This window comes from Sorex araneus, chromosome 2 (genome assembly GCF_027595985.1).
Source record: "Sorex araneus isolate mSorAra2 chromosome 2, mSorAra2.pri, whole genome shotgun sequence".
Taxonomy (NCBI): Eukaryota; Metazoa; Chordata; class Mammalia; order Eulipotyphla; family Soricidae; genus Sorex; species Sorex araneus.
The window spans coordinates 134,612,003-134,636,904 of record NC_073303.1 but is presented as its reverse complement, the minus strand read 5'-3'; the positions used below and the strand labels follow the sequence as shown (position 1 = coordinate 134,636,904).

The window sequence follows — 24,902 nt, the reverse complement described above, 5'->3', positions numbered from 1 at the left end:
AAAAAAGAAAAGAATTCCTTAAACTAGGATTTATAAGGTCACTGTTTTTGGAACAGAGAAGTTAAGAGTACAGGCAAGTCAGAAGACTGCCTGTGTTAGAATCCTGGCCACACCTCTGACTAATTGTCCTTGAGCCTGTTATGCAGTTTCTCCAATCTTGCCTTCCTCTGGAAAATGGCAATCAGAATATCTACCACACAGGGCCAAGGAGGTGTTAAATGGGCAGAGTGTATGCTTTGCATTCAGGAGCCCAGGAGCCCATTCCCAGAACCATATCCCCCTCCCTATTCAGAACTGCCAGAATCACCCCCCAGCCCCTGCCAAGTGTCGCCCCAAAGTAGGAGATAAATACTACCTTCCACACAGGGGTGAGGATACAGTGGGATCCTATATGGCATGCCAAAGGTTACTAAAGCTCAATCACTTTCAAATGTGACACTGGTTTTCTAGCGCTACTACATTTTGTTGAGGTTGTATGGGATCCTGTGGCTTCAGCAGCATGAGGACATGACTCTTCCTTCTGTTTCCATTCCCAGCACCCAGTAGAGTGGTTCAGTCTTGCACATAGCATGTTTTCAATAATAATGTTTGCTGAATTAATCAAGAGTAAGCATCATTGTGGGTGGAACAGATGTAGGTGAAAATAATGGGCTACAAATAATCTTACTTGTGTCATAAAAAGAGAGGCCAGGCCTGTGTTTTTCCAATATGGAAGCTACTCTAAGATTAATAGGAATGCATTTCTAGTGGAGGCTGAAAAGAGGGGAATAAATCTTCCATGCACAACAGTGATTCTCAACCTGGATGCACATTTAGCATCAATTCCTGAACTTCTCAGAAATACCAAGGTCTGGGCCCACCCCTCTGGGATTCTTAATTAGTATGGGTATTTTTAACTTCCCCGGTGATTCTGATGTACATCCAAGGTTGAGACTACTGATCTAAAAACCTGATTCTTTTTTCCTGACTGATTCCTCCAGCCATCATTTTCTTAGTGATCCCCTCTCTTTTGGTGGTGGGGAATGTGCCCTGGTGGTGGAATGGGTGTTTGATTATTATATGATTGTAACCCAAACATGAAAGCTTGTAACTATCTCATGGTATTTCAATTAAAGAATAATAAATAAATAAAAATCTGATTTTAGAACAGTTATTTCTGAACTGAATATATTGAGAAAGTGACTTGAAGAGGGGAGTGGGTGGATAAAAGGCAACATAAGATGTTTTCTATCTGAGAAAGATACAGTTATTTATAGAACACACAAATTTTACAAGTGTGGACAGCATACCCAGGGATGCCTAAATTTTACCCTCAATCAGCATTTCTCAATAGGGGACCGTATGACTCTTGTAGGTCCCCTGAGTGTTCCAAGGAGGCTACAAGTGAAAAAATAATGTGTATGGTTGGCCATGGCACAAGACTGGGGACTATCTGGTAGGACTGAGGGCCACAGGAAGGAAATAATGTCAGAAGGGAGAAGGAGGGCATAGTAGAAAAAGCATGTGAAATGCCTCCCTAAACCACAGTCAGCTGTCCTCTGGAAGAGTTGACATGATAGTGTGGATGTAGCAGATAAAGGATAGAAAAATATTTTTTATTAGCAGTTGTCTTGAGTCATAAGTAGGGTGGTACATTCTACTGTGTGTAGGTTAAGAATCTCTGTCCCAGAATTGCTAGACATTGTACTGTTATATCCAGTGGGTTCTTGTCATGGTTCCATGTTGGATTCACCCTGGGAATTTCTTAAGGTATCTTCTAATACCCGGGAGTTACCCACATAGATGTTCTTTGTCTGGGGTGTGACCAGGATATGGTGATTATGAAAAGTTCATTAGGTAAATCTAATGTGAGCCAAAGTTGAGAGCACTAGTCTAGTAGCCTACAAACCACCATAATTTCTCATGATAGACTTGAGCAAGAACATAAAATCCTGATGGTATGTATGCAACGCACCCAACAGTCTATCTGTAATCAACAGTGAATACTAAACAATTTTCTCAAGGAACAGGATACATTGAAAATGCTTATTTTTGAGTCCTCTAAATGCCTAGTGCTGGATGGACCTTTTCTTCTTGTTATCACAATACCTGAGACATTGTGTTGGGATATCTGTTCTAACCAGGTCCAGAGAGGACTCAGAACCAAGACACTAACTATTGGCAGGTTGCAAAGCATGAGTCCAGTTGTGCCTACTGTTTTCCCAAGCCCTTGGGTGCTTTCCTCCATAGCCCCTGATCTGGGCTCTTCCCTGCAGTGGGCCTGTGTTCACTATAGGTGTTCTTTGATCCCTTAAGTCAAGCCATACAGGTGTTCTGAAGAAGCCAAGAGACATAAGTCAGATGTGTCCCTCGCATCAGAGGACCCTGTATTCCTGTGAGAACAAGTTAATCGGGAGCTGACCTCAGTGGAAATTATCTGATTGATAGAGGGGTGGGTACAGGACACTGTAGGGAACAGGGTAATCGGGACCCAGCCTTGGTGGAAGTGCTCTGATAGAGAGGTGGCTACAGGACATGTAGGGGCACATCAAAAAGAAACCTCAATTCAACTTTCAAGAGACTGACAACTATGTTAATTGGAATATATTTTTCTACTTGATGGAAAGAATAGTAATGTCTTGTTCCAGTTCTGAGTGCCTTTAAGGAAGACAGGCCTATGATTATACTGAAAGCTATAATGTTAGCACAAGCAAACTCTATTTGCTGTTGATGGATATTTACCAGTTGATGGATTTTAGCTGGAACTCATATCACTGTGTTTGGGAGCGGTGGGAGAGGGGTATGTTTCTATTAATCTGGATGCATTTCTCTCATTCACTCTGTCTATAAAGTGGTTACTATTGAAGGAGGCACAGGAAGCATTGTTTTGACCCATTTTTCCCTGTATCCCTCTCACATAAAACAATATCAAAGGAGAAAATAAAAATGAAGACTCATCTGAAAGCCAGTTCTGGATGTAATTCAATGCAGGTGGCTAGCCCCACTGATGAGTTACCAGACTTAGAGAGGCCATTTACATATGATTTGGTAGGGATAAACCAGGACTTCCCTATAGAGAGACACTTTGTCCAAGCCAGAGTGCTAAACACCAGAAATGCATGCAGCATGAAAATGAATTATTTTTAACAAAAAAACCTAATTATGGAGAGAATCAGGGAAGAGCTTCTATCTACTTCTGTAGATGAATCTTAAATTACTTTTCTGGAGAATGAATACAGGGGCCAAAGGTCTACTAGGCCAAGTACTCTAGAGATAGAAATTTTGTATGTCTTATTTTTCATTTCAATCAAGGAGATGTTCTACCTTGTCCCCCTTGGTAATTGAAAATAGTAACTAGAGGGAGTTGGCTGCCAAAAGAACAAGCCGTTCTTTTTTCTGTCTCCCACAGATATTTCAGGAGCTAGAACTTGGAATTATGAAACTTACAGAAAAAATAAACATGAAAAGATACTGAAATTATTACCATGTGACACCAAAAAATCTATCCCACTCTCCCATATTGCCCTTATATAAAGCACTATTTTTACCTTTAAAAATAACTTTCTCTTAGCATGTACAGACTTTCCCTGCACGCCCCCGACTGTATCACAGGTGTGTTGTTGGCGACACTGGTAGATTTCTGGCAGCATGAGTCAGAGTGATGGGGAAGCCTCCAAGAGGGACTTATTTTTAGCTAGCCATGCACTGAGACTGGGTGGCTCCCCTGGGACTGCTCTGCATGGATACACATACCCTTCAGTGATATATCTACTAGACTTTTGAGTCTGAACTGCATTATTGCTTAGGTCTCTATTTGTCAGTCTCTGAGACAGGGTGTCTTCATTATATTCACAAGGCCATGGATGATAGGATTAGAGGCCAATGAGAGAATTTGGACAAAAATAAGCTGTAAAGCTAAGGTAAAATCTGGGATTAAAAGGATGCAGGTAATCCTCAGTTAGGATTTTTCCAAAGCTAAATATCTCAGCAAGGTTGAAGGCCAGAGCAATAGTACAACAATTTGGGCATTTGTTTTGCCCATGGCTGACCTGGGTTCAATCCTCAGCATCCCATATGATCCCCTGCCAGGAATAATTCCTGAGTACAGAGCCAGGAGTAATGCCTGAGAAACACCAGGGGCAGCCAAAAAGAAAAAAAATACATAAAGTCAAATCAGAAATAGGTAAACAATAATAATTAATGACTTGTATTGGGTTGGACATAGACAAGAACCAAGAGGCATAAAAGTAAGAAGGCAAAAAGTTGAAGGTATAAGAGGGACCAGGAAGGCATGAGAGCAAGGAACAAAGATCCATGTTTGTTTTGTTTTGTGAGCATGCTTCACATGCATTGTTTTATTGAATGTCTGACTAAGCTTCAGAGGCATGTAGCTTATGGATATGTGGGCAGGTGCAATTCTATCTTAATTTATATATGAAGAAAATGAAGCTACTGAGAGGTAAGCTAACTTGCCCCAGATCAGGATTGACTCAAAACTTACACAAAGCTAGTATACGTACCATTTCATTATTTTGAGAGCCAGGTGCTGAGTCAAGTTTAAGTAGCTACCAAACACAGGAAGTCTCTTTGCTTTGGCTTGGTGATGAGAAATGATGTGTGCATCTGCACGTGAGTCTGTCAAAAGGACAGGGAGACGTGGAGGGAGGTAGATAAAAATGGAGCCGCAGTTTGATAAATGGACACTAAAGCAGGTTCTCGTCCTAGGACAGAGATTTGGTAGTTTATTCATGATGTATATCCATAAGCAGTGGGTACCCTTGTCAATGACTCACTGGACTTACTAATTGTTTTGAATCTGTGGAAGGATGGTAATCTGTCTCTCCTTGTGTGGACTCAACTTAAGGTGATAGTTTTTTTCATTGTCAGTACTCAGTACTCCTGTGATATAGCAGGGGTATATGCTTCAGGTATGCTTGCCTGAATTGGATACTAATATATGAGAGCATCTAACCGACTAAATGAAATCTAGCTTGAAAGAAGATCCTGGCAAGGTCTTTTTGGTTTTGTTATATTTCTCATTGTAATCCTGAGGCTTGAGAAGGCAGGTGCTGATAGTGGCTATTTCCAAATCTCAACTTTCATTTATATATTGAAGGAAATGTAGTGTCTACAGTACCATCTGGGTTTTAATTGTTTGCCTTTTGTTTAAACCAGGAATTGAGTTAATATGTGAGAAAGACATTGATCTGGCAGCCCAGGTACAAGAGCTATTGGAGTTCCTCCATGAGAAGCAGCATGAATTGGAACTCAATGCAGAGCAGACCCATAAGCGACTTGAGCAGTGCCTCCAACTGCGGCACCTCCAGGCTGAGGTCAAACAGGTGAGCTTGCTCCTCCCCCCCTCAGTGAGAGCTTCCAAGCAGCCCCGCCCCACTGGGCTTAGACCTAGAGGACATCAAGCATATAGTAATAGGCATCATCCTCATGGAACCAATAGGTAAGTCTGAACGCGATTGTATTACTTTCTGAAAGCTAGTCTGCTACTTATTGGATTTAACAGATAATCTAATGTACAATGACTCAGACTACTCATCCTAATTTCTCTCTTACATTACACTCCGAGGAGAACCTCTCAGAGCTTCCGCAACCTTTTTCTCAGTCACTGTTCTATTCTCTTTCTGTCTGTCCTCAACCCTGGAAAACAGTTCATGAGAAATACAAATCCTTTATCAACATAGTTCAGGGTTCAGTCATGCTGATTGATCTGGGGGAACCTGTGTACCTTGGACAGCACCTGACTCTCAGGTGAGGCAGTAAGTGGTAGCAGTTACCATCATTCTTTTCAATGAGTGTGATCATTATAAGAAAATGTTGCCATATTGAAGTTTTTGTTTTGTTTGTTTTGTTTTGGGGCCACATCAGGCAGTACTCAGGGCATACTCCTGGTTCTGTACTCAGGGATAATTCCTGGCAATGCTCAGGAGACCATAAGGAGTGCCAGTGTGAAAGGCAAGTGCCCTACATGCTGTACTATTGCTTTGGTCCCTGAAATTAATTTTTAAAATGAAAAAAGTCCTGTCTATGAGGCATTACTTAACCATTTTGTTCAAGATGTACCCATGTCTGTAGGGACCTCCACTTATTGACCAATGGCACATTGTTTGAGTTTATTTATATACAGAGTGAGCTTTAGTTATTAGCATGATAAATGGGTGTTTCCTGTTAAGCAAGTGGGTTGAAGAAATACAAATAGTTGAAGTTTTTGAATACTAGGTACCTTTCACACCAACTCCCTACCAGTTTTCCTATTCTCACAGGCAGATATTACCTGACATATTGTAATACTTATTTTGCAGGAGGCCCCAGGTAAAGGTCACAGAGAGGCCAGAGAGCATGTTGCTGCCTCCCCCACACACAGGCCTGTGCTGCTCCTTGCTCTCCTGACTCTCCCAAGTCACCCTTCCTATCCTTCTCAGCAGGGGACCAGCCTGAGCAGAGAATCCTCTTCCTCTTTAATCCTTTCTTTATATAGATGTCTGTTACACTGTCTTAGTTAACTCTGTTAATTTAGCATCGGGAACAAAGCATCATACTTGAACTAATTATTGCTTGTTCCCTTACATTCAGAGTATTTCTTGCTAATGACTTTGCCTTTGTTACTGTAATTATTAAATTTTAAGTTTTGGAGGTGATTGGGCAACATATGACAATGCTCCTGGCTTAATCCGGACAGTTCTTGGGAGACCATGCAGAATACCGGAGATTGAACCCGGGGCGGCTGTGTGCAAGACAACCATCCTACTGATTGTATTATTGCTCTGGCCCTAAATTGTGATTATTATCGTGAGAAAGGCTATCTTGTCTGCTTCCCTTCTCTTCCAGTCAGTGTTCAGCCAGAGCCCACACAGGCTGTGCTAAAGACCCACCTCTCCGGGCAGGCAATATTCCTGTGCCAAGCAAAGTCACTGCACAGCACTGCCAGCCTGGTGTTTTGTTTTGTTTTTAATTTTAGGCACCATGGTTTGCAATACTGTTAATGGGAGAGTTTTATGCATAAAAATTCCAGCACCACACCTCTCTTGAGGTGGTTTTTTTAAGTATACTTGGATCGTACCTGAACCTCTAGAGATACTTGTTTTTCCTAGTAGAGACATGTTAGGAATCCTACTAGGAAATCACAGAGCAGTGTAGACAAGTCCTAGAACTCCTGGCAGTAATAACAATACTTTTAGATTAGAGGTGCTTTCTCACTTATATCATTTTAGAATAGAATTGTGAGGAATGGTATTATCCTTTGGGTGTGGAGGGCTCCTGAGCAGTGCTCAGGGGTCATTTAGTGATATGCTGGCCCTTGGTTCTTGTGGTTGGGGCCTTGAGGAGCTCAGAGCCAGCGAAATGTAACCAGCAGTTCATAGCAGCCATGTAATACTGCTCAAACTGGGACCCTCATATATACAAGGCATGCAAGCCAACCTTTGAAACTCTCTTCCTGACCCTCTATTTACTTATGTGTGAGGGAACTGAGGTACCGTATGAGTAGTGTTCAGGACCACTTAACTGAAACTTGAGTTATGAACCTCATATCCAAGGTCCTACAGTTTGTCTGCCGGTTCTAGAAGAAGCAGAGAGAAACTCTCTAGCAGAGCATAATATTGGGCATCTGAGAAGAGGGGTGGCCCCTGCCTGCTTGGTCAGGGACCAAAAGGTCATGTGAGTTCATACAAGGTTGTTTCCACCAGTGGAAAGTGGCAAGAATGAGCCGGTGGACAAATCAGATACAGGAAGAATATTCCTACTTGACCTCAAAATGAGTAATGTGATTTTGCTTCACCCCTCCAGTTTAAAATTTTTATTTCTTTTTGTCACCACAAAAATAGTAGAATCTACACTGTTTTCTTGACCAAAATTAAATTGTTTATCCTACAAGTGTAAATGCTGTATAGGTGACAGAGCTGGGGCAATACTGTTGTCAGGTGGTCTCCACAAGATCATGCAGGCTTAGCTAATAACTGATCCACTCCCAGCATTATTTCATGAAGAACATGAGGAATGAATTTTTTAGTAAATGTGAATGAACTTCTTCTCGAGTGAACTAAAATGGGGTGCAACTCAAATAGGAGTACAACTGCTCCAGCTGACTACAAAACATGTCACGGGCTTTGCAACAGACAGTGTGTTTTTGAGGTGACAAGGGACAGATGCATGCTACCATGCCTCATTAGACAGACTTGTTTTCCTTGTCAGCCTAAGGTTTTCTTTAGGGACCCGTCTGATTTAGTTTCAGAGAAGGCGTTTGTGTCTGATGGACGGTATTGAAGTAGGAAATATTGATTTGGAAGCTGTTGACACCTGGAAAAAGGAAGTTAATTTAGATGTCAGTATTGATCAGTGGAGCTAAATTTAGGCAGTAACTTGAGTGTTTCTCTTTTGAATATACTCTCCAAGAAAGAAAGAGAGAAAATATCACCTTAGTTGAAATGCCATTAATGAGAACAGAAAAAGGGAGGGCAATAATGTGTCATTATACATCTCTGTCATTAAATCTCAAATGAAAGATTTGGATTTGGTCATCAGAATCTAAGTGCAGTAATATTACAGAGATATTAAATTGAAACTCTATGGAAAGAGAGGATGCCACTACATTAAGCTAGAAATTATTTTCAAGTTTTTAAAACAAATGACATTTATTAATGCAACTGATTTTCTTCCTGAAGGATTACATAGGAAGTTTGTACTAAGATCAATGACCCAAATACATCTGGAGAAATGTTTAATCTTGAAATGAAACTACTCCCCTAATTATACAAGGCCCTTGGCTGCCTTGATCTCCCTTTTTTCTAGAAAATGCATATATTTTTTAGAACCCATAGAAAGTGCTGATCATTTTCCAGGAAAACACTGCTTGGGTAAAATTGACATCCCATTTATTAAGATTATTCAGGAATATCTGAAGAGCCTACTTGGTGGGCATAAGATTATATGAATTTCCATATGGGAGACTGTCACTGTCATCCTGTTGCTCATCGATTTGTTCAAGTGGGCACCAGTAACGTCTCTCATTGAGAGACTTATTGTTACTGTTTTTGGCATATCCAATACACACGGGTAGCTTGCCAGGCTCTGCCGCATGGGCTCGATACTCTCGGTAGCTTGCCAGGCTCTCCGAGAGGGGTGGAGGAATCGAACTCAGGTCGGCCGCATGAAAGGCGAAAGCCCAACTGCTGTGCTATCGCTCCAGCCATATGAATTTCTGTATTCCTACAGAACATTTAGGCCAAAATAAATTTATAAGATTCTAATAGTCTAAGCTATAGAGAAATAAATTAGATTTACTTGCCTACTAAAGACTGACCTAATTACACTTCTGGAGAAAATACTGGCCAGAAATTTCATATGAACAATGGTGGACAATGAAAACAAAGGGAGAAATATTATGCTGTTTTATATTCTGTTGAGAATATTGTGTTCATTTATCTTCACTGTACATAGAAATTAGAAAGGAACTGAATTATATCCACAAGAGATACAAAGGAGTATTGTTTATTTTGTGGAGAGACATTTATATTTGCATGTTTACAGGTGAGGAAACTGAGGCATCACAGAATTAGTTCTTCTAGGATCTCTTCACTGGTTCGTTGAAACTTAAGTAAGTCCAAACCTTATAGGTCCAAGTACCTACCTACAGTTAGCCAATACTAGGCCCCACCCATTCAGGAATTCCAGAATCAATAGAAAGAACCCCTCCAGCAGAACACTGGGATTTTCATGGCTTCTGCCATAGCACATCTGAGATGGGTGGTCTTGGCCTATGCCTGACAGAGAGAGTGGCCCCAACTAAACCTGGAGCTATTAAAAAGCCATATGGTCACTATCTGTAAGACTCTGAAGGATGAACTGTAACTTCAGGAATTTAGAACTGATTTATGATGAAAATATTGTTGGCTCCCATCTACTGTCAGAGGCACTAGCCATGTTTCCTGTGTCTATAGTTTCAGAAATCTGTCTGTACCTTGTAATGAGCAGAGCAAGCTCTAGAGTCTAGTGACCTTAAGTGCCTCCTCATAGCATTTTTTTTGTGTATGGCTTTGAGATCACAACTATATACAGCTTCCCTAGCTACACTGTACAGCACCCAGCAGACCCAGTTTAATTTGTTAGCATTTGCATCCAGTTAACCACGTCCAACTTCTTCTAACTTGAGAACATCTGACCTCTTAATTTCACCTTAGATAAGATCTTAGACTGAGATCTTGGTTTCACCTTACACTAATTATCACCTTAGACTAAGATCTCCCTTTCATCTTAGACTAAACTGAAGTTTTGGTGGTAACTCCTAAGTTCCCAAGGAGCAATACTCTTCCAGTCCCTCATTACTGCAGAACAAACTCTCCCTAGTACCCCATGATGGTGATAGGAGCGATCTATGAATTTAGAAAGAACTATGACATGTTAGGACTGGATGTAGTCTTCAGAGATTATCTAGCCAAATAGGTAGACTGCAGCTCAAGATCACTGAGTAACATAACATGTTCATTTTGTTACCATTTATTACATTACTTTAAAATACTTTTACATTAGTTTATTTTTTCTTTGCCCTTTGATTTGGGCAAGTAAAGTGTTGCCAGTTTATAGAAAATAAACTGAACATTAGAAGCCAGAGAGATAATGAAGTGGGTCGGGCAATTGCCTTGCACATAGACAACCCGGATTCTATCCCCAGCACCACGTGTGGTCTACCAAGTCCCGTCAGGAAGTGATCCATGAGTCAGGAACCAGGAGTAAACCCTAATCACTGCCCAGTGTGACCCCCAAACTAATATCATCATCATCATCATCATCATCATCATCATCATCATCATCATCATATCACATCTAGAGAATCAGAGATTAATATTTACAAAGTCACACTTATCAACACTAGTAGAATTTTCTATTATTTTTTATTACAAAATTTCCTGTACTACCTGGAACTCATTTAGATTCTCACAGAAGAATAAGTAACTAGAAGGGCCAGGAAGATAATGGACTGCAGTAAAAGAAAATTTTATCAAGTTTCATTATCAATCAAAATACAAAGAGTTATTATAATAAATAAGACATGTACATCATACAAGAATATGACAGTAAGTTTTACAAATACTACTGGAATAAAAATTAATATTTCTAAGCTTTCATCAGATATAATCAGTGTTGCATAACTTTACTTCAAAACTAAAAACCACCGCTATCATCAGACTTTAAATTTTACAGTTTCTTGTACCAACGCTGATGTAGAGGGACGATGCCAATACCCATACCTTGTAGAACTGTAGCCCTGTTGTCCCGTTGTTAATTGATTTGCTCAAGCAGGCAACATCTCCATTGTGAGATTTGTTGTTACTGTTTTTGGCTTGCTTATCGAATACACCACGAGTAGCTTGCCAGGCTCTGCTGTGCGGGTGGGATACTCTAGGTAGCTTGCCAGGCTCTCCTAGAGGGATGGAGGAATCAAACCCAGGTCGGCCACGTGCAAGACAAACACCCTACCCACTGTGCTATTTCTAGAGTATGTTACTAGAGTAATTTCTCTGATTGTGTAGAGCACCCATACCTAGATAAGAAATCATAGACTCCGAGGCATCAGTGATCTTCCCATGTGGTAACAAGGCTAAGAGTTCTCACTTCAGACTTTGCAGTCTTTCTACACCATCCCTGCTTAGCTTCCATTTCTGACTCAATCACTGAAATCCATCCTACTTATGAACCTAAGAGAGGAATATAAGCAATCATGCATTTTTATCTTCTTAAAGTTAAATTTCTCACGCTAGTGTTGTGAAATGCCTCTATAAACAGCACTTGGGAAATTAAAACGATTAAGGATATCAATGATGTTGCAGGATTTGTTAAGAAACAGACTGAAGACTATGATATTTCTAAATGGGGATAAATGGGGAACCCCAACACCAATTAGAAGTTATGTTTCCAGTTGACTGCAGCTAGACAGAAAAAGATTTCAGCAAGACTCAGAAGACCAAGACAAACTGACTCTCAACTGTTGATTTGTGGTGCACAGGGATAAATTATTTTTTCATTCTAAGATGAATCTGGAACCAAGAAAAATGCTGTGAATCATGGCAAAAATGTATGTTATGAGCTCCATTTCTCAAAGAGAAGTATTTGGGCATGCAATCCGTGTATGATGTACCCAAGAGGCAGCTTTTGGAAATCATTAGCATCTTTGGCCAGCCAACCACGGAACAACTTTGGCATCAGAGATCTCACGCATATACACTCTAAGCAGTTATTTCCTGCAACTAATTGCTTTGCAGATTGGCATATTATCTACAATCTGCCAGACTGACCATGAATGAACAACTCAATCCAAATTGCCCATCTGGGGTCCAATTTATCCCCCATGTAATAGTTGTTCAATATGGCATCAGTCACCTACCGGCCAAGTTGGAAATCTGAGAAATGTCTACACAGACTAGGAAATTGGAAACCAGGTTTACTCATTTTTCTAGTTATTTGGTATTAAGAAACTTGAGAAAAGAAATAGATTGTTGTATCTTCTCCATTGCCTTGAGTAAGATGGATGTGTTTACTGATCTTAAAAACTCAGAATTTTCAAGCAAACTCTTAGATTTACTAATAAAATATTTTTCAGTTTTCTGGTGCCCAGTTACAATATACATTTTTAAGTCATGATCTTCCCATTTGATTATTTATGCTTGATGCTATTAGCTGGGTAATTTCCACAACTCCATTTTACCTAGCACTGTCTGTACAGAGTCAGCTATTTCTCCTTCTGTTCTAATAGTTTCTAGTTGAGTGTCCTTTCCCCAGTACTAGTTAAGGTCACCTAGATATTTTACTCAGCTTATTCATGGACCTTAGATAATTTAAATCAGTTATAACTTACTCTCCCATTTTCTAATGAGCCAGAGAATTGATTATTCATGCTATTTTGCTTGTTTTCCTTTTCTTTCCCCCTTTCTTTGTGTTGTTCACCTAGCAAAGCTCAGAGCTGTCTTAACAGTAGTTGTTTTGCAAGCATAGGATATTGCACCCATGCCCAATATAGAATAATGGACCAGCTTAAGAGTGACTTGGGTATTATCCAGAATCATTTACTGTTTCAAGGAAATTTTACTGTGTACCTATCATTAGCAAAGTACTGTGCCAGACACTATGTGAAAGAACATTTGGCTAATAGATTGTCCGAATCTGTCACAAGTTTGCACTAAGGGGAAAGATTAAATGTGATTGAAATAGCACAACAAAGAATTTTGTATGGAGATCCATAAAAATGGTGCATGCAAAATGGTTGTACTAGATGAGGAAGAGATTTATTTTAATAGGAATGATTAGGTTTGAAAGATTTTAGGAAGTTGATAATATTTGAACTGGATCTTTAAAAAAGAAAGGAATACCAAAAGACAGAATATACCCACTTACATCATTCTTTTCCCTAGAAGGAACTTCAGAAACGTACATGCATTATAATCTAATAAAACCATGTTTAACTTAAGCAGGTGAGGCAATTGGCACAAGAGCTGGTAAGGGTAAGAAAGAATACATGAAGGCAGATGCAAGGATAGTGCTTATAATGAGTATCTTATAATGCCAGGTTCTAGGTAATATAGGGAAGGTTGCCATTTTAATTTCCCAGATCCTTTCTGTCTCCAAGTGTGGTAATACAGTAGAAAGCTCTCTCTGAAGATTCTACTCTATCCTTTCTACTTGCAAAAGGCAACAGCTCCCAGTCATTCTTGTCAGACCATTCATGTGTGCTCTTAACTCTAGGTCCTGGGATGGATCCGCAATGGGGAGTCGATGCTCAGTGCCAGCCTGGTCAACGCCAGCTCTTTGTCTGAGGCAGAGCAGCTGCAGCGGGAGCATGAGCAGTTCCAACTGGCCATCGAGGTAACACACAAATCCACCTATGCCATCCTCCCTTCCCCTTTCTGCTGTGCACCCCAGGTGGAGATGATGCCTCAACATGTGAGTGTTCAGGATGTAAAGCTCTTATTTAATGCAGTGAAATGGTCCAGATAGCCTCCTTATTACCAGTCATTGATGGTGAAGTACAGTTGGAGTTCTTCACCCCAAGAAGGGCTTCACGTTTGGCTTAGATATAACCTTAGGTTCCATGCCCAGAGTCTGCCCTAAACAGGAACAGTAAGCATCAGTGCTGGTTGCAGAGAGCCTTCTTTCACTCAAGTACTGGCTCTGTAATTCTCTTGGGAGTCACATTTAAAGAATAAAATGAAACCAGAAGTTTACAGCTGAGGCTATTTTAAAGGCTACTTTATAAATCTACTTATGACAATCTACTATAAATATAGTCCTGCTTGAAATAATACCTTAATTATCCTTTCTACTAGAACATTCTCCATCCCATAGAGACTTGAGCTGATTATTTTAAAGTGGTGTAGGGAAGGGAGTAGGAAATGGAACATGGAAGCTAAATTAAAAATTAAAACAAGTTCAGTACCATTGGGAAAAATAAGATTTAAAAAGTCAAAATTCAGATACATGCGTTTCTTGTCATTGAGTAAAACTCAGCCTACTTCTGTATATGTAAAAAAGTCATTATTATTATATTAATGACTATTAATGGGAATTTTCCACAGTCATAAAATTTTAATTGTGCTCATAGGTATATCTTCTTCATGCAGATTAGTGGGTATTTTTTAGTTATTATTGATTTTCATCTATTTAATTTCCAGAAACCTTTTATGTGTAAATAGTCATATGATTAACATGAGTGCCATTGTTCTACGCAATGCCATGTATCTTCCTTTATTTTTCTTTTTGGGTCACTCCCAATGATGCACAGGGTTACTCCTGGCTCATGCACACAGGAATTACTCCTGGTGGTGCTCAGGGGACCATATAGGATGCTGGGAATCAAACCCGGGTAGGCCACGTGCAAGGCAAATGCCCTACCCTCTGTGCTATTGTTCCACCTGCCATATATCTTCTTAAGGAACCATTATTTGTACTAAAGGACTGTAGGGGATTTGAGGTTTAAAATTAGACTATATTATACATGCAGGGCGAGCAAAACATTTTCTAAGAAGAAACTAAGCAGAGGAGTGAAGTTTTATTTTTATTATTTTATTATTCTCTATTATAATATACTAGCATGCCTTCACGTGTTAAAATCTACATGCAGTAAAGAAAATAAACAAGATCAGGATTAAGTGCAAGAATCAGGCATGCTATAATCAAACCTCCAGGTAATAATGTGAATGCAAAAAAAAAGTTGGGAATCAGACTAGAGGAATGGCATGAAGCATGAGAAATGCTAGTCAGGAGAGAAGACAGCTCCTAGCTATATCCCCTCTGTGTTTATCCTTAATGTCAAGGTTGACTTGTCCCGTTAGGTAACTGCATTTCCCTACCTCAATCAGATGCTGAACAAATAAAACCAGGTGTCCTGTCACACTTCAGTGTCTCAATGAGCTGGTGGAAGCCAGTGGGCAGTGCTTTAGCACCTCATTTAAATGACCGAATTCCAAGTGCCTTTCATGTAATAGTATGCATTGTGTATTAATTTGTACTTTGTAAAGATGCTGTTGCATCTTTACAAAGTAGGAGCTCACTAAGCAGGTATGTCTCATAATTGGTTGTTTCTACATAGGAGCAAACTTATTAAATATTCTTGGAACTAATGTTGACGTATTTCTGAGTGTTTATGTAGAGTTTATGTCTGTGGCATCAAAATGCAAAAAGAAAGATGATTTTTGGAAGATTTGGGGAATTAAATGTAGGCAGGGTCTATAGGCTATAAAAATGAAGAAAATGAAACCAGAATTTTTACATTATCCTTCGTCTCCAGGTAGCCTCATTTTCTCTCTAAATACATTCGTTTAGACCAGGTTCTTCATTAGAGAGAAATAGGTCAGGAAAAATTTAAGCAATATGAAGGTGAGATAGTACATTTTAGCTTAGCCTATTTTGATGGTGTCATTGAGAGGCTTTTACAGTGATTGCTTGTAGAGGGCATAATTTGACTTAGTAGGCACAAAGGAAAACACCCAGGGAGCCAGAAAAGAAAACAAAATCTATATGTAAAGATTATATAATTCACTGTTAAAACAAAGATACTTTAAAGAATGAAGGAAGAAATTATTGATATTTAAGCAGAAAAATAGGTATATGCTAGAACTTTCCTGGCAAAGAAGCATTTATCCTCACTGTAGTTTGAGTGACCTCATTAGTTTTGAAGATTTTGGTTGTCCCAAAAATGATCATAATTTTCACCGGAAATAGTGTTCATTTCAGAAAACCTCCCCAGATTCATTCTGAATGGAGAGCAGCACAGGGGGAGCACCCAGAGAAGAGCTTTGTTAGCAAACCTAAATTATTTGTTGTCCCCTATATACTGATTAATGTCTTTATGAACTGTGAACATCTTAGAAGGAAGCTTGATTTTAAAATTCATTTTATTTGAAATCCTTTCATACTTTTAAGCATAAGCGTTATAACAGAAAAATGTAGGTAAAACTGGATAACTATTTTAATTCATTTCATTTTCTTCTATGTACTCTAAATATTAACATCCTTGATAATTTATGTTTGAATATATAGCACTCAATAGTATTGTATAGAAATAAATGCAAAATAAAGACACAAGATTAGTGGAAAAAAGACTATTTTATATGCATAAGAGTTTATCATTTGGGAAGTTAAAGGGGGAAGGGCTCCCTGTACTATTAGATGATAAGTTTCAGAATAAGGAAGATGATTTATTACATAGCATATGATAGGAAACTTGAAGTTACTCCCCTAGTCTCAGAAAAAAAGACATAATAATGGGTTTATGGTAACAGTTATATACTGATTTCATAGTAATATGTAGTAGCAATAAATAAAATAGAAAAAGAAGCCAGATATTTTGTAGTGAACCATGTTTGTCCATTAGTTTGCTTTTTCCAGATTTTAATTTATCTTCTTGGGGACTGTGTAAAGCAGTTAGGAACCAAAATGTGTATGTTGTCATCAGGATGTAGGGTTGATTCTGTTGACAGATCGGGAGAAGAAAGGAGCCAAGGCTGTTAGAGGTGGTGGGAATGTGACTAATGCTGAGAGCAGGTTGAGGAGAGAGGTTGGAAATCCAGGAGCTGTTTGATAGGCTGGCGGAAGTCAATAGAATCCTGTGGACTGCAGTCTGAGAGAGTGGTAAAGGGAGGGTTGGAAATGAGGGCGTTTGTGCTCATACACAGACCATATGGAATGGATTGGCTCCGGGGACTGCCCTAATGCTGCTACCTGAGAAGGGCAGACAGAATTCTGGAGTATGTGACTAGACTGCCAGCATCTTAAAGGTGCAGAGGTCGGAATAGCATTTTGCCATTGGATTGAAACGACCGCAGCAGATGAGGCTGGGCTTTTGTGTTTGAAGGCCTGTGCCTCACCCACATCAATATTTTAATGAGTTTGGATCCCTCTTCCTTCTGTCCTTGCCACCCTGTCCTCCAACCTGTCTCCCCACCACCTGTGGTTAATGTGAACTCAGAATGCACGCCACATCTAGCATGAGTATAAATCTATACACACACTCTTGCGTCTGATATGTAGATATGCATATATACATATGTTATCCTGAAGGCAAACATGAGTAATGTAAATGTGGAGATTTATTGTACTGCTCTGTGCCCCAGCTGAGGTAACTGAGAGGTGGTATAAGATGCTACTCTTCTCCTGTATTAAACACTTCCATTTATTCCTTCTCCTAAAATTCTTTTAAATTCTTTTAACCTGATTATTGATATTTAGAATGAGTGCAATATGTGGAGATTTTTAAGTGTATTGTGGGGCTGGAGCGATAGTACAGCGGTTAAGGCCTTACATGTGGCCAAGCCCAGTTCTATTCCTAACTCCCTACTAGATCCCCTAAGGACCACTAGGAGTGATCCATGAGCACAGAGCCATGAGTAATCCTTGAGCACTGCTGGGTTTGCACTCCCCCGCCAAAAAAAAAAAAAGAAAATTTAACTTATTTGATCTACAAAATGGAACTGTAGCAATGAGACCTCCTGAAAAACTCATTGTGATAAACAAATGTATAATTAGATTTGAAAAGAAACTTTTATTTATGAACCAGTCATTAATATGAGCATTAATATGACTGTTTGTTTCTTTACTACAGAAACTGAAATCTCTTTAAAACCAAGGGAAATCCAAGTAGAAGAGAAGACTAGGGCAGAGGTTAGGGTTAATGAAAATTACAATATTCTCTTTTAGAAATATGCTTATAAAATAATAATGTATTAATTATCATAACAAAATGTGTGAACCAATTATCTAAAGCTCTTTAACTTTTCTGCATCTTTCCACTCACGCCTCACTCCACCCCTCCCATACCACGCCTGGGTTGCTCCCATGGACCTTTCTCTCCTCCCCTTGTGCCCAGTCCCTCTTTCATGCCACTTCCTTGCAGAAGACGCACCAGAGCGCCCTGCAGGTACAGCAGAAAGCTGAGGCGCTTCTTCAGGCCGGACACTATGATGCTGATGCCATTCGGGAATGTGCTGAGAAGGTGGCCCTGCACTGGCAGCAGCTCATGCTCAAGATGGAAGACAGGCTCAAGCTGGTCAACGCGTCCGTGGCATTCTACAAGACTTCTGAACAGGTGAGGAAAGGCCAGGGCTGGAGAGGTTGCACAGCAGTTAGGGAGTTTGCCTGGTATGCAGTCAACCCGCATTTGACCCCAGGCACACAGTATGGATCCTTCTGTCAGTCATGAGCATTCCCTGAGAGCAGAGTCAGGAGTAACCCTGAGAACTGCCGAGTATGGCACAAAACTATAAAACAAAACAGGTGAGAGAAAGGCTGCGGGATATATGGGGCTGCAGTTAGTGAGGGCAGTTGTGTGCCTATGACACAGGTAGTTGGAGGGATCACTTAGGATGGGAGGTGTGTGCTGAAAGTACATAAAGGACCAAACATGATGGGCTCTCAGTACCTGTATTGCAAACCATAATTCCCATAAGTAGAGGGAGAGTATGGGGAAATTGTCTGCCACAGGGGCAGGGGGAGAGGTGGGACAGGGGTGGGGCAGGGATACTGGGGACATTGGTGGTGGAAAATATACACTGGTTGAGGGATGGATATCATTGTATGACTGAAACTCAAACAGTAAAGATTTATAACTGTAGTTCATGGTGAGTCAATTAAATGAATAAATAAATAAATAAATAAACAAACAAACACAATCTAGGTACCTACTTCATTTAGGTATTTTGAAGATGCTAGTCTTTTCAGTACTGACTTGAGAAGAGTGAGTTGTGGAAACACCACAGTAGGTTTTATTTCTCTAGAGAAGCAGACCCTGTTCATTTTCTTATACATTTCTCAAATTTATCAGCTGTAGGTATTAAAATAGAAATTGAGCATATGTGGAAGGCTAGATTTGAGTGGTTTATCTGTCAGCCATTGCCAAAATAATGCTGTGTAACAAACCACCCCAAAACTCAGTGGTATAAGACAAGTATTTCTGTTTTATTTTTATGTCTAGCGTTCAGCTGATCTTGACTGAGTTTGGTAGAACTTGTCTCCAACCTGCAGATTGACTAGCACTAACCTCCAATCTTCTCCCTACTTCTAATCCTCCTTGACCTGCAACCAGAGGTGCATTTATGATTAAATAATAGAGGACAAGACCCCAAATATGCTGTACAAGTGCATTTCCAATCTGCTTATGCTACATTATCTGTTAACCATTTGACCAAAGCAAATTACACAACCAAGGAAACATAAATGGGGAGGCAAAAATATGCTGCCAAAATTGGGAGACAAAAGTAACAATTTACTCAACATAGTCCATTCCATTGCAATCAGGCACTATGCAGAACTATAAGACCATACAGCTGTTTCTCTCATGAGGCTTTAACTCTAATGGAGAACAAACAGCTGTCTGTCATTAGGGAATCAGGACCTTCTCATAGGATGGTGCAGCTGTGGGAGAAACATTTATCTTAGGGCTGTAACAAAGCAGATTAATTACCATTACATCTGTAAAGCAATATGCACAGGGGCTCCAAATGATTCGGGTGGTGTTAAGGAATTATTTTAAAGACATAGTGGTTTAAAGCAGAAATACTTTTATTCAGTGTAAAATATTTTATTCATTTCTTGTAGAAATGTATCAGAGAAACATTTCCTCTTATTGAACTCATGGGATATGCCTCAGTAAAATCGACTAAAATAGGAGGGTTTTTTTATACCTGATCTTAAGACTTAATCTAAAGCTGTAGCAATCAAGACAAAAAGATTCTGGTATAGGAATTGGAGATAGTGAAATAGAATAGATCCAAATATACACAGTTGATTTTTTTTGACAAAGAAATATGTTAAAGCAAAACAAGTTTTCAGCAAGTTGTGTTGGACCGTTGAATATCCAGCGAAAAATGTCTTGTGCTGAAGAGATAAAAAAGAGGTTAGGATGCTTACTTGCTTACTTGCATTCTGCTGACCCCAGTTCAAATCCTGCACACCAGTTAAGGTCCCCTGAGCACCGCTAGGGGTTGCCCTGAGTTCTTGAAGGTGTGCCCCAGCCCCTCCCCCTAAATATAGTAAATAAATAAAACCTTCAAAAGACTTTTAAATTTGAATTTGAGATGGAGCATAAAGGCAACAGAGCCGTACACTAAAAGTGAAGGAAAATGTCCCTGAATTGACCTGGCCAAAGGTCACTTTATCTCTCTGGGTCTCTATTTCTTCAGATGTTAAATAAGAGAATTTATGCTTGGTAATCTTTTCATTTCCTTTTGCTTCTAAGTTGCTAAGTTTTAAGTCCAGTGCTATCATGGGACATGTGTCAAGTATGATATTTCTGATTTTATGTATCCAAAAGCTCTTTTCTCTTGACAGAAGTCTGCCTGCATGTTTTATGCTTTGAATACCTAGAAGAATGTGGTTCTAGGGAAACCTGCTAGGATTCTTAGCTCATGGGGAGCTTGTCTGGCTGCAAGTGTGTTCTGCCCGGGGTGTGTTTCAGCCTATCTCTGGGTTCTGTTCATAACTCAATTAATGTCCTATCCAAACCACGTTCTTCATCAAAGGGGATGTCTTTCTCAAACAAAGAAGGTCAAGTATAATTATGTTTGGATTCCCTTACCAGGAAGTAAGCAAAGTCTATTGACGGAAACTCTAGGAATCTTCATTTTTGTTTTCCTCATGCTCCTTGAAGCCCTGACAATGGGCTGTCCTGGCTCTCCCAGTGTCACAGCCAGTCTAGCTATTCTTCCAGGCCTATTCACATTCTCCGGCTTTCTTGTGAGTTTGTTTACAAGGCCACTTATGGCCTTTAAACATTTTTAGAAATTAAAAATTTTGTAAGCAGTTTTACGTGAGCTCAAATTTTTTATCACAGAGAGAGAGAGAGAGAGAGGGAGGGAGAGAAAAGTGCCTGCTGTACAGGCAGCTGGGGGAGGCAGGAAGGAAAGAACTGAGGACATTGGTGGTGGGAAATGGACACTGGTGGAGGGATGACTGTTGGAACATAGTATGACTGAAACCCCATCATGAACAGCTTTGTAACTGTGTATTTCATGGTGATTGATAAAAAAATAATATAAATTTTAAAATGTTGTTGTCATTTTTAAAAGAGACATGCATTTTGCAAGAAAAGACTTGGAGATGTCTTATTGCAGGACTTTGGGAGATTTTTTTCTGGTATGTTTTTCCTCACAGGAGTGGAAAGATGACGTTCATGTGTGGTCAATTAGTAACACAACATAGCTTCCTTCACTTGAGAGAGCTATAGGGAAAGAGCAGATGGAGGGGTATTTTTCCCAACCCTATTTTGTATTCTACCTAATGTACAGAGTTGTCAGATTATTAAATTTAAAAATGAGGAAATTTCCCGACATTCTATTCTCTCTTCCTTTCTTACTCTGGATAGACTCCTCAGCTGCAGTCACAACTTTAACCTTCCAGCATCAACTGTAAGATGATGCCAAAGTCTCTCTCCTGAACACCAAACATCCGATTCTCACTGCCTCCTCGACTGCTTCTCTCAGCTCTGCTAAGGGCACATCATCCAAATTTACAAACTGCACTTACTTTGAATGAAATATAGCACCTGTGCAGGGCTCTGTTGACTGAAGGTTCTCGTGAGATACTTCCAACTGATTAACTTCCTGGTTCTTTTTCTTTGTGATCTGTTAGGTCTGTAGTGTGCTGGAGAGCTTAGAGCAAGAGTACCGGAGAGATGAAGACTGGTGCGGTGGGCGAGATAAATTGGGACCCGCAGCAGAGATTGACCACGTCATTCCACTCATCAGTAAACATCTGGAACAAAAGGAAGCCTTTCTTAAGGTCAGAGCACATTCAAAATCCAACATCTGTAATGGGCTAGGTTTCTTCTATCTCTTTCACTTGCCCACCCTCTACCCTCCGTCCTTTCCCCTCTGTGCCCTCAGTGCCCCCCAACATGCATCACAGGAACTTCCAGCCTCTTGTACTTCCAGGTAAAGGGAAGCATTTTAAGACAACATATTGACCAGTTAATTGGAAAGGTTACACTTCAAATATGAATTTCTCTCAACACTTTTGGTATATTTGACATTATACATTGCTACTGGTGCCATGTTTAAGTGTCTGATACCCACTGATAATTTTTTGTTGGGGGAATTCATAATTTCATTCAGTTATGTTTGCTTTGTAAAAATGGTTTTCATTAAAAGATAAGCTAGATATAAAAACACTATTATATCTTTTACAAATTGATAATATAAAATTTGAGTAAGAATTAAAGAAATAAATATACACACATCTTTAAAAAAATCAGTTCAGTAATTTCAGTTACCAATAAGTGTAGCACTGTTTATTCTTCTGTATGAAGAGGATAAAACCTTATTTTGTTATCGTTGTTTTTACTACAGCTGCATCTGCCAGGGTGGAATCCTGCTCTGAAAGGCTCCTAAAGGCTGTGGTAGAAAGACCTCTTTTTTTTTATTGAATCACCATGAGATACAGTTACAAACTTTCATGATTAAGTCTCAGTTCTACAAGGATGGAGCACCCATTTCTCCACTAGTAAACATTTTCCCCCACTAGTGTCCCCAATATCCCTCCCACCACCCCCGACCCATTCCACTACCTGCCTCTGTGGCAGTAACCTTCCTTCTTACTCTCTCTCTCTACTTTTGGGCATTATGGTTTGCAATACAGATACTGAGAGGCCTTCATGTTTGGTCCTTAGTCTACTTTTAGCATGTATCTCCCATCGCGAGCAATCCCTCCAAACATCATTTACTTAGTGGTCCCTTCTCCATCCCACTGCCTTTTCCATGGGGCCATCTACCTGGCCCTTGTTTCTACTGTCCTTAACTGTTACGCTCATATTATGTTACTTTATATTCCATAAATGAATGCAATCATTCTATGCAATCACTCTCTTTCTGACTCATTTCATTCAGCATGATACTCTTTATGTCCATCCACTTATAAGCAAATTTCATGACTTCATCTTTTCTAACAGCTGCGTAGTATTCCAATGTGTAAATGTACAAAAGTTTCTTTAACCAGTCATCTGTTCTCAGGCAATCGGGTTTTGTCCAGATTCTGGCTATTGTGAACAGTGCTGCAGTAAACATAGAAGTGCAGATGTCATTTCTATTTTTTTTAAATCTCTGGAATATATTCCCAGAAGTGGTATTGCTGGGTCATATGGGAGCTCAATTTCTAGTTTTTGGAAGAATGTCCGTATTGTTTTCCAAAAAGACTGAACCTGTCAGCATTCCCGCCAACAATGAATGAGAGTTCCTTTCTCCCCACATCCGTGCCAGCACTGGTTGTTCTTGTTCTTTTTGATGTGTGCCAGTTTCTGTGGCATAAGGTGATGTCTCATTGTTGTTCTTATTTATATATCCTGGATGATTAGAGATGAGATGTAGAGCATTTTTCTTCATGTGTCTTTTGGCCATTTGAATTTCTTTCTTTTTTTTCTTTTTTTGCTTTTTGGGTCACACCCAGAAGTGCACAGGGTTACTCCTGGCTCTGCACTCAGGAATTACTCCTGGCAGTGCTGGGGGCCCATATGGGATGCTGGGAATCGAACCCGGGTCAGCCGTGTGCAAGGCAAACGCCCTACCCGCTGTGCTATAGCTCCAGCCCCTGACTTTCTTTTTAGAGTAAATTTCTGTTCATTTCTTTTCCCCATTTATTTTTTTATTGAATCACCATGAGCTACAGCTACAAAACTTTCATGTTTGAGTTTTAGTCATACAATAATGGAACACCCATCCCTCCACCAGTGTACATTTTCCACCACCAATCCCCAGTATTTCTCCCCACCTCCCACCCCTCTTCTGCCTCTATGGCAGACAATTTCCCTCTTTCTCTCTACTTATTCTTCTCACCATTTTTTGATGGGGTTGGAGATTTTTTCGTGTAAAGTTCTACCAGTGTCTTGTATATCCTTGATATTAAGCTCCTATCTGATGGATATTGGGTAAATAATTTTTTTATTCCTTGCGCTCTCTCTTATTTTGGTCACTTTCTTTTGATGTGCAGGAGCTTCTTAATTTAATGTAGTCCCATTTTTCATGTTTGTTTCCACTTGCTTCATCAGTGGTGTTTCATCCTTAAAGATGCTTTTAGCTTCAATATCATGGAGTGTTCTGCCTACATTTTCCTCCGTGTACTTTATGGAGTCAGGCCTCATATTGAGGTCTTTAATTCATTTTGATCAGACTTTTGTGCTTGGCATTAGACAGAGGTCTAAGTTTATTTTTTTGCAGGTTGCTGTCGAGTTTTCCTAGCACCACTTGTTGAAGAGACTTTCCTCACTCCACTTCACCTTTCTTGCTCCTTTAACAAAGATTAAGTGATCATATACTTGGGAGTCTGTGGTGGGAAGAACTCTTAAGTATCTTTCTCTCCAGCCTTTGACCTTCCCTCTGATGGAGTTCTCTGTGTTAAAACTTATCTAAGGGCTGCATTTACTCTCAAGTACCTTGCTTTCA

General features: G+C 39.8%; 1 protein-coding gene across 25 annotated transcripts in view; it reads left to right on the top strand.

Annotated features, from left to right (window-relative positions):
• KALRN (kalirin RhoGEF kinase) overlaps positions 1-24,902 on the top strand; it is an 809,955-nt gene that overhangs the window by 476,182 nt on the left and 308,871 nt on the right. For 17 of the 25 annotated variants that reach the window (XM_055128078.1, XM_055128081.1, XM_055128079.1 and 14 more), the window contains exons 15-18: positions 5,155-5,321; positions 13,726-13,845; positions 18,344-18,562; positions 22,102-22,251. In XM_055128078.1, coding sequence (XP_054984053.1) covers positions 5,155-5,321; positions 13,726-13,845; positions 18,344-18,562; positions 22,102-22,251 — 656 coding nt within the window. The remainder of the gene's footprint in view (positions 1-5,154; positions 5,322-13,725; positions 13,846-18,343; positions 18,563-22,101; positions 22,252-24,902) is intronic. The other 8 variants (XM_055128085.1, XM_055128077.1, XM_055128086.1 and 5 more) reach the window with 1 other exon arrangement.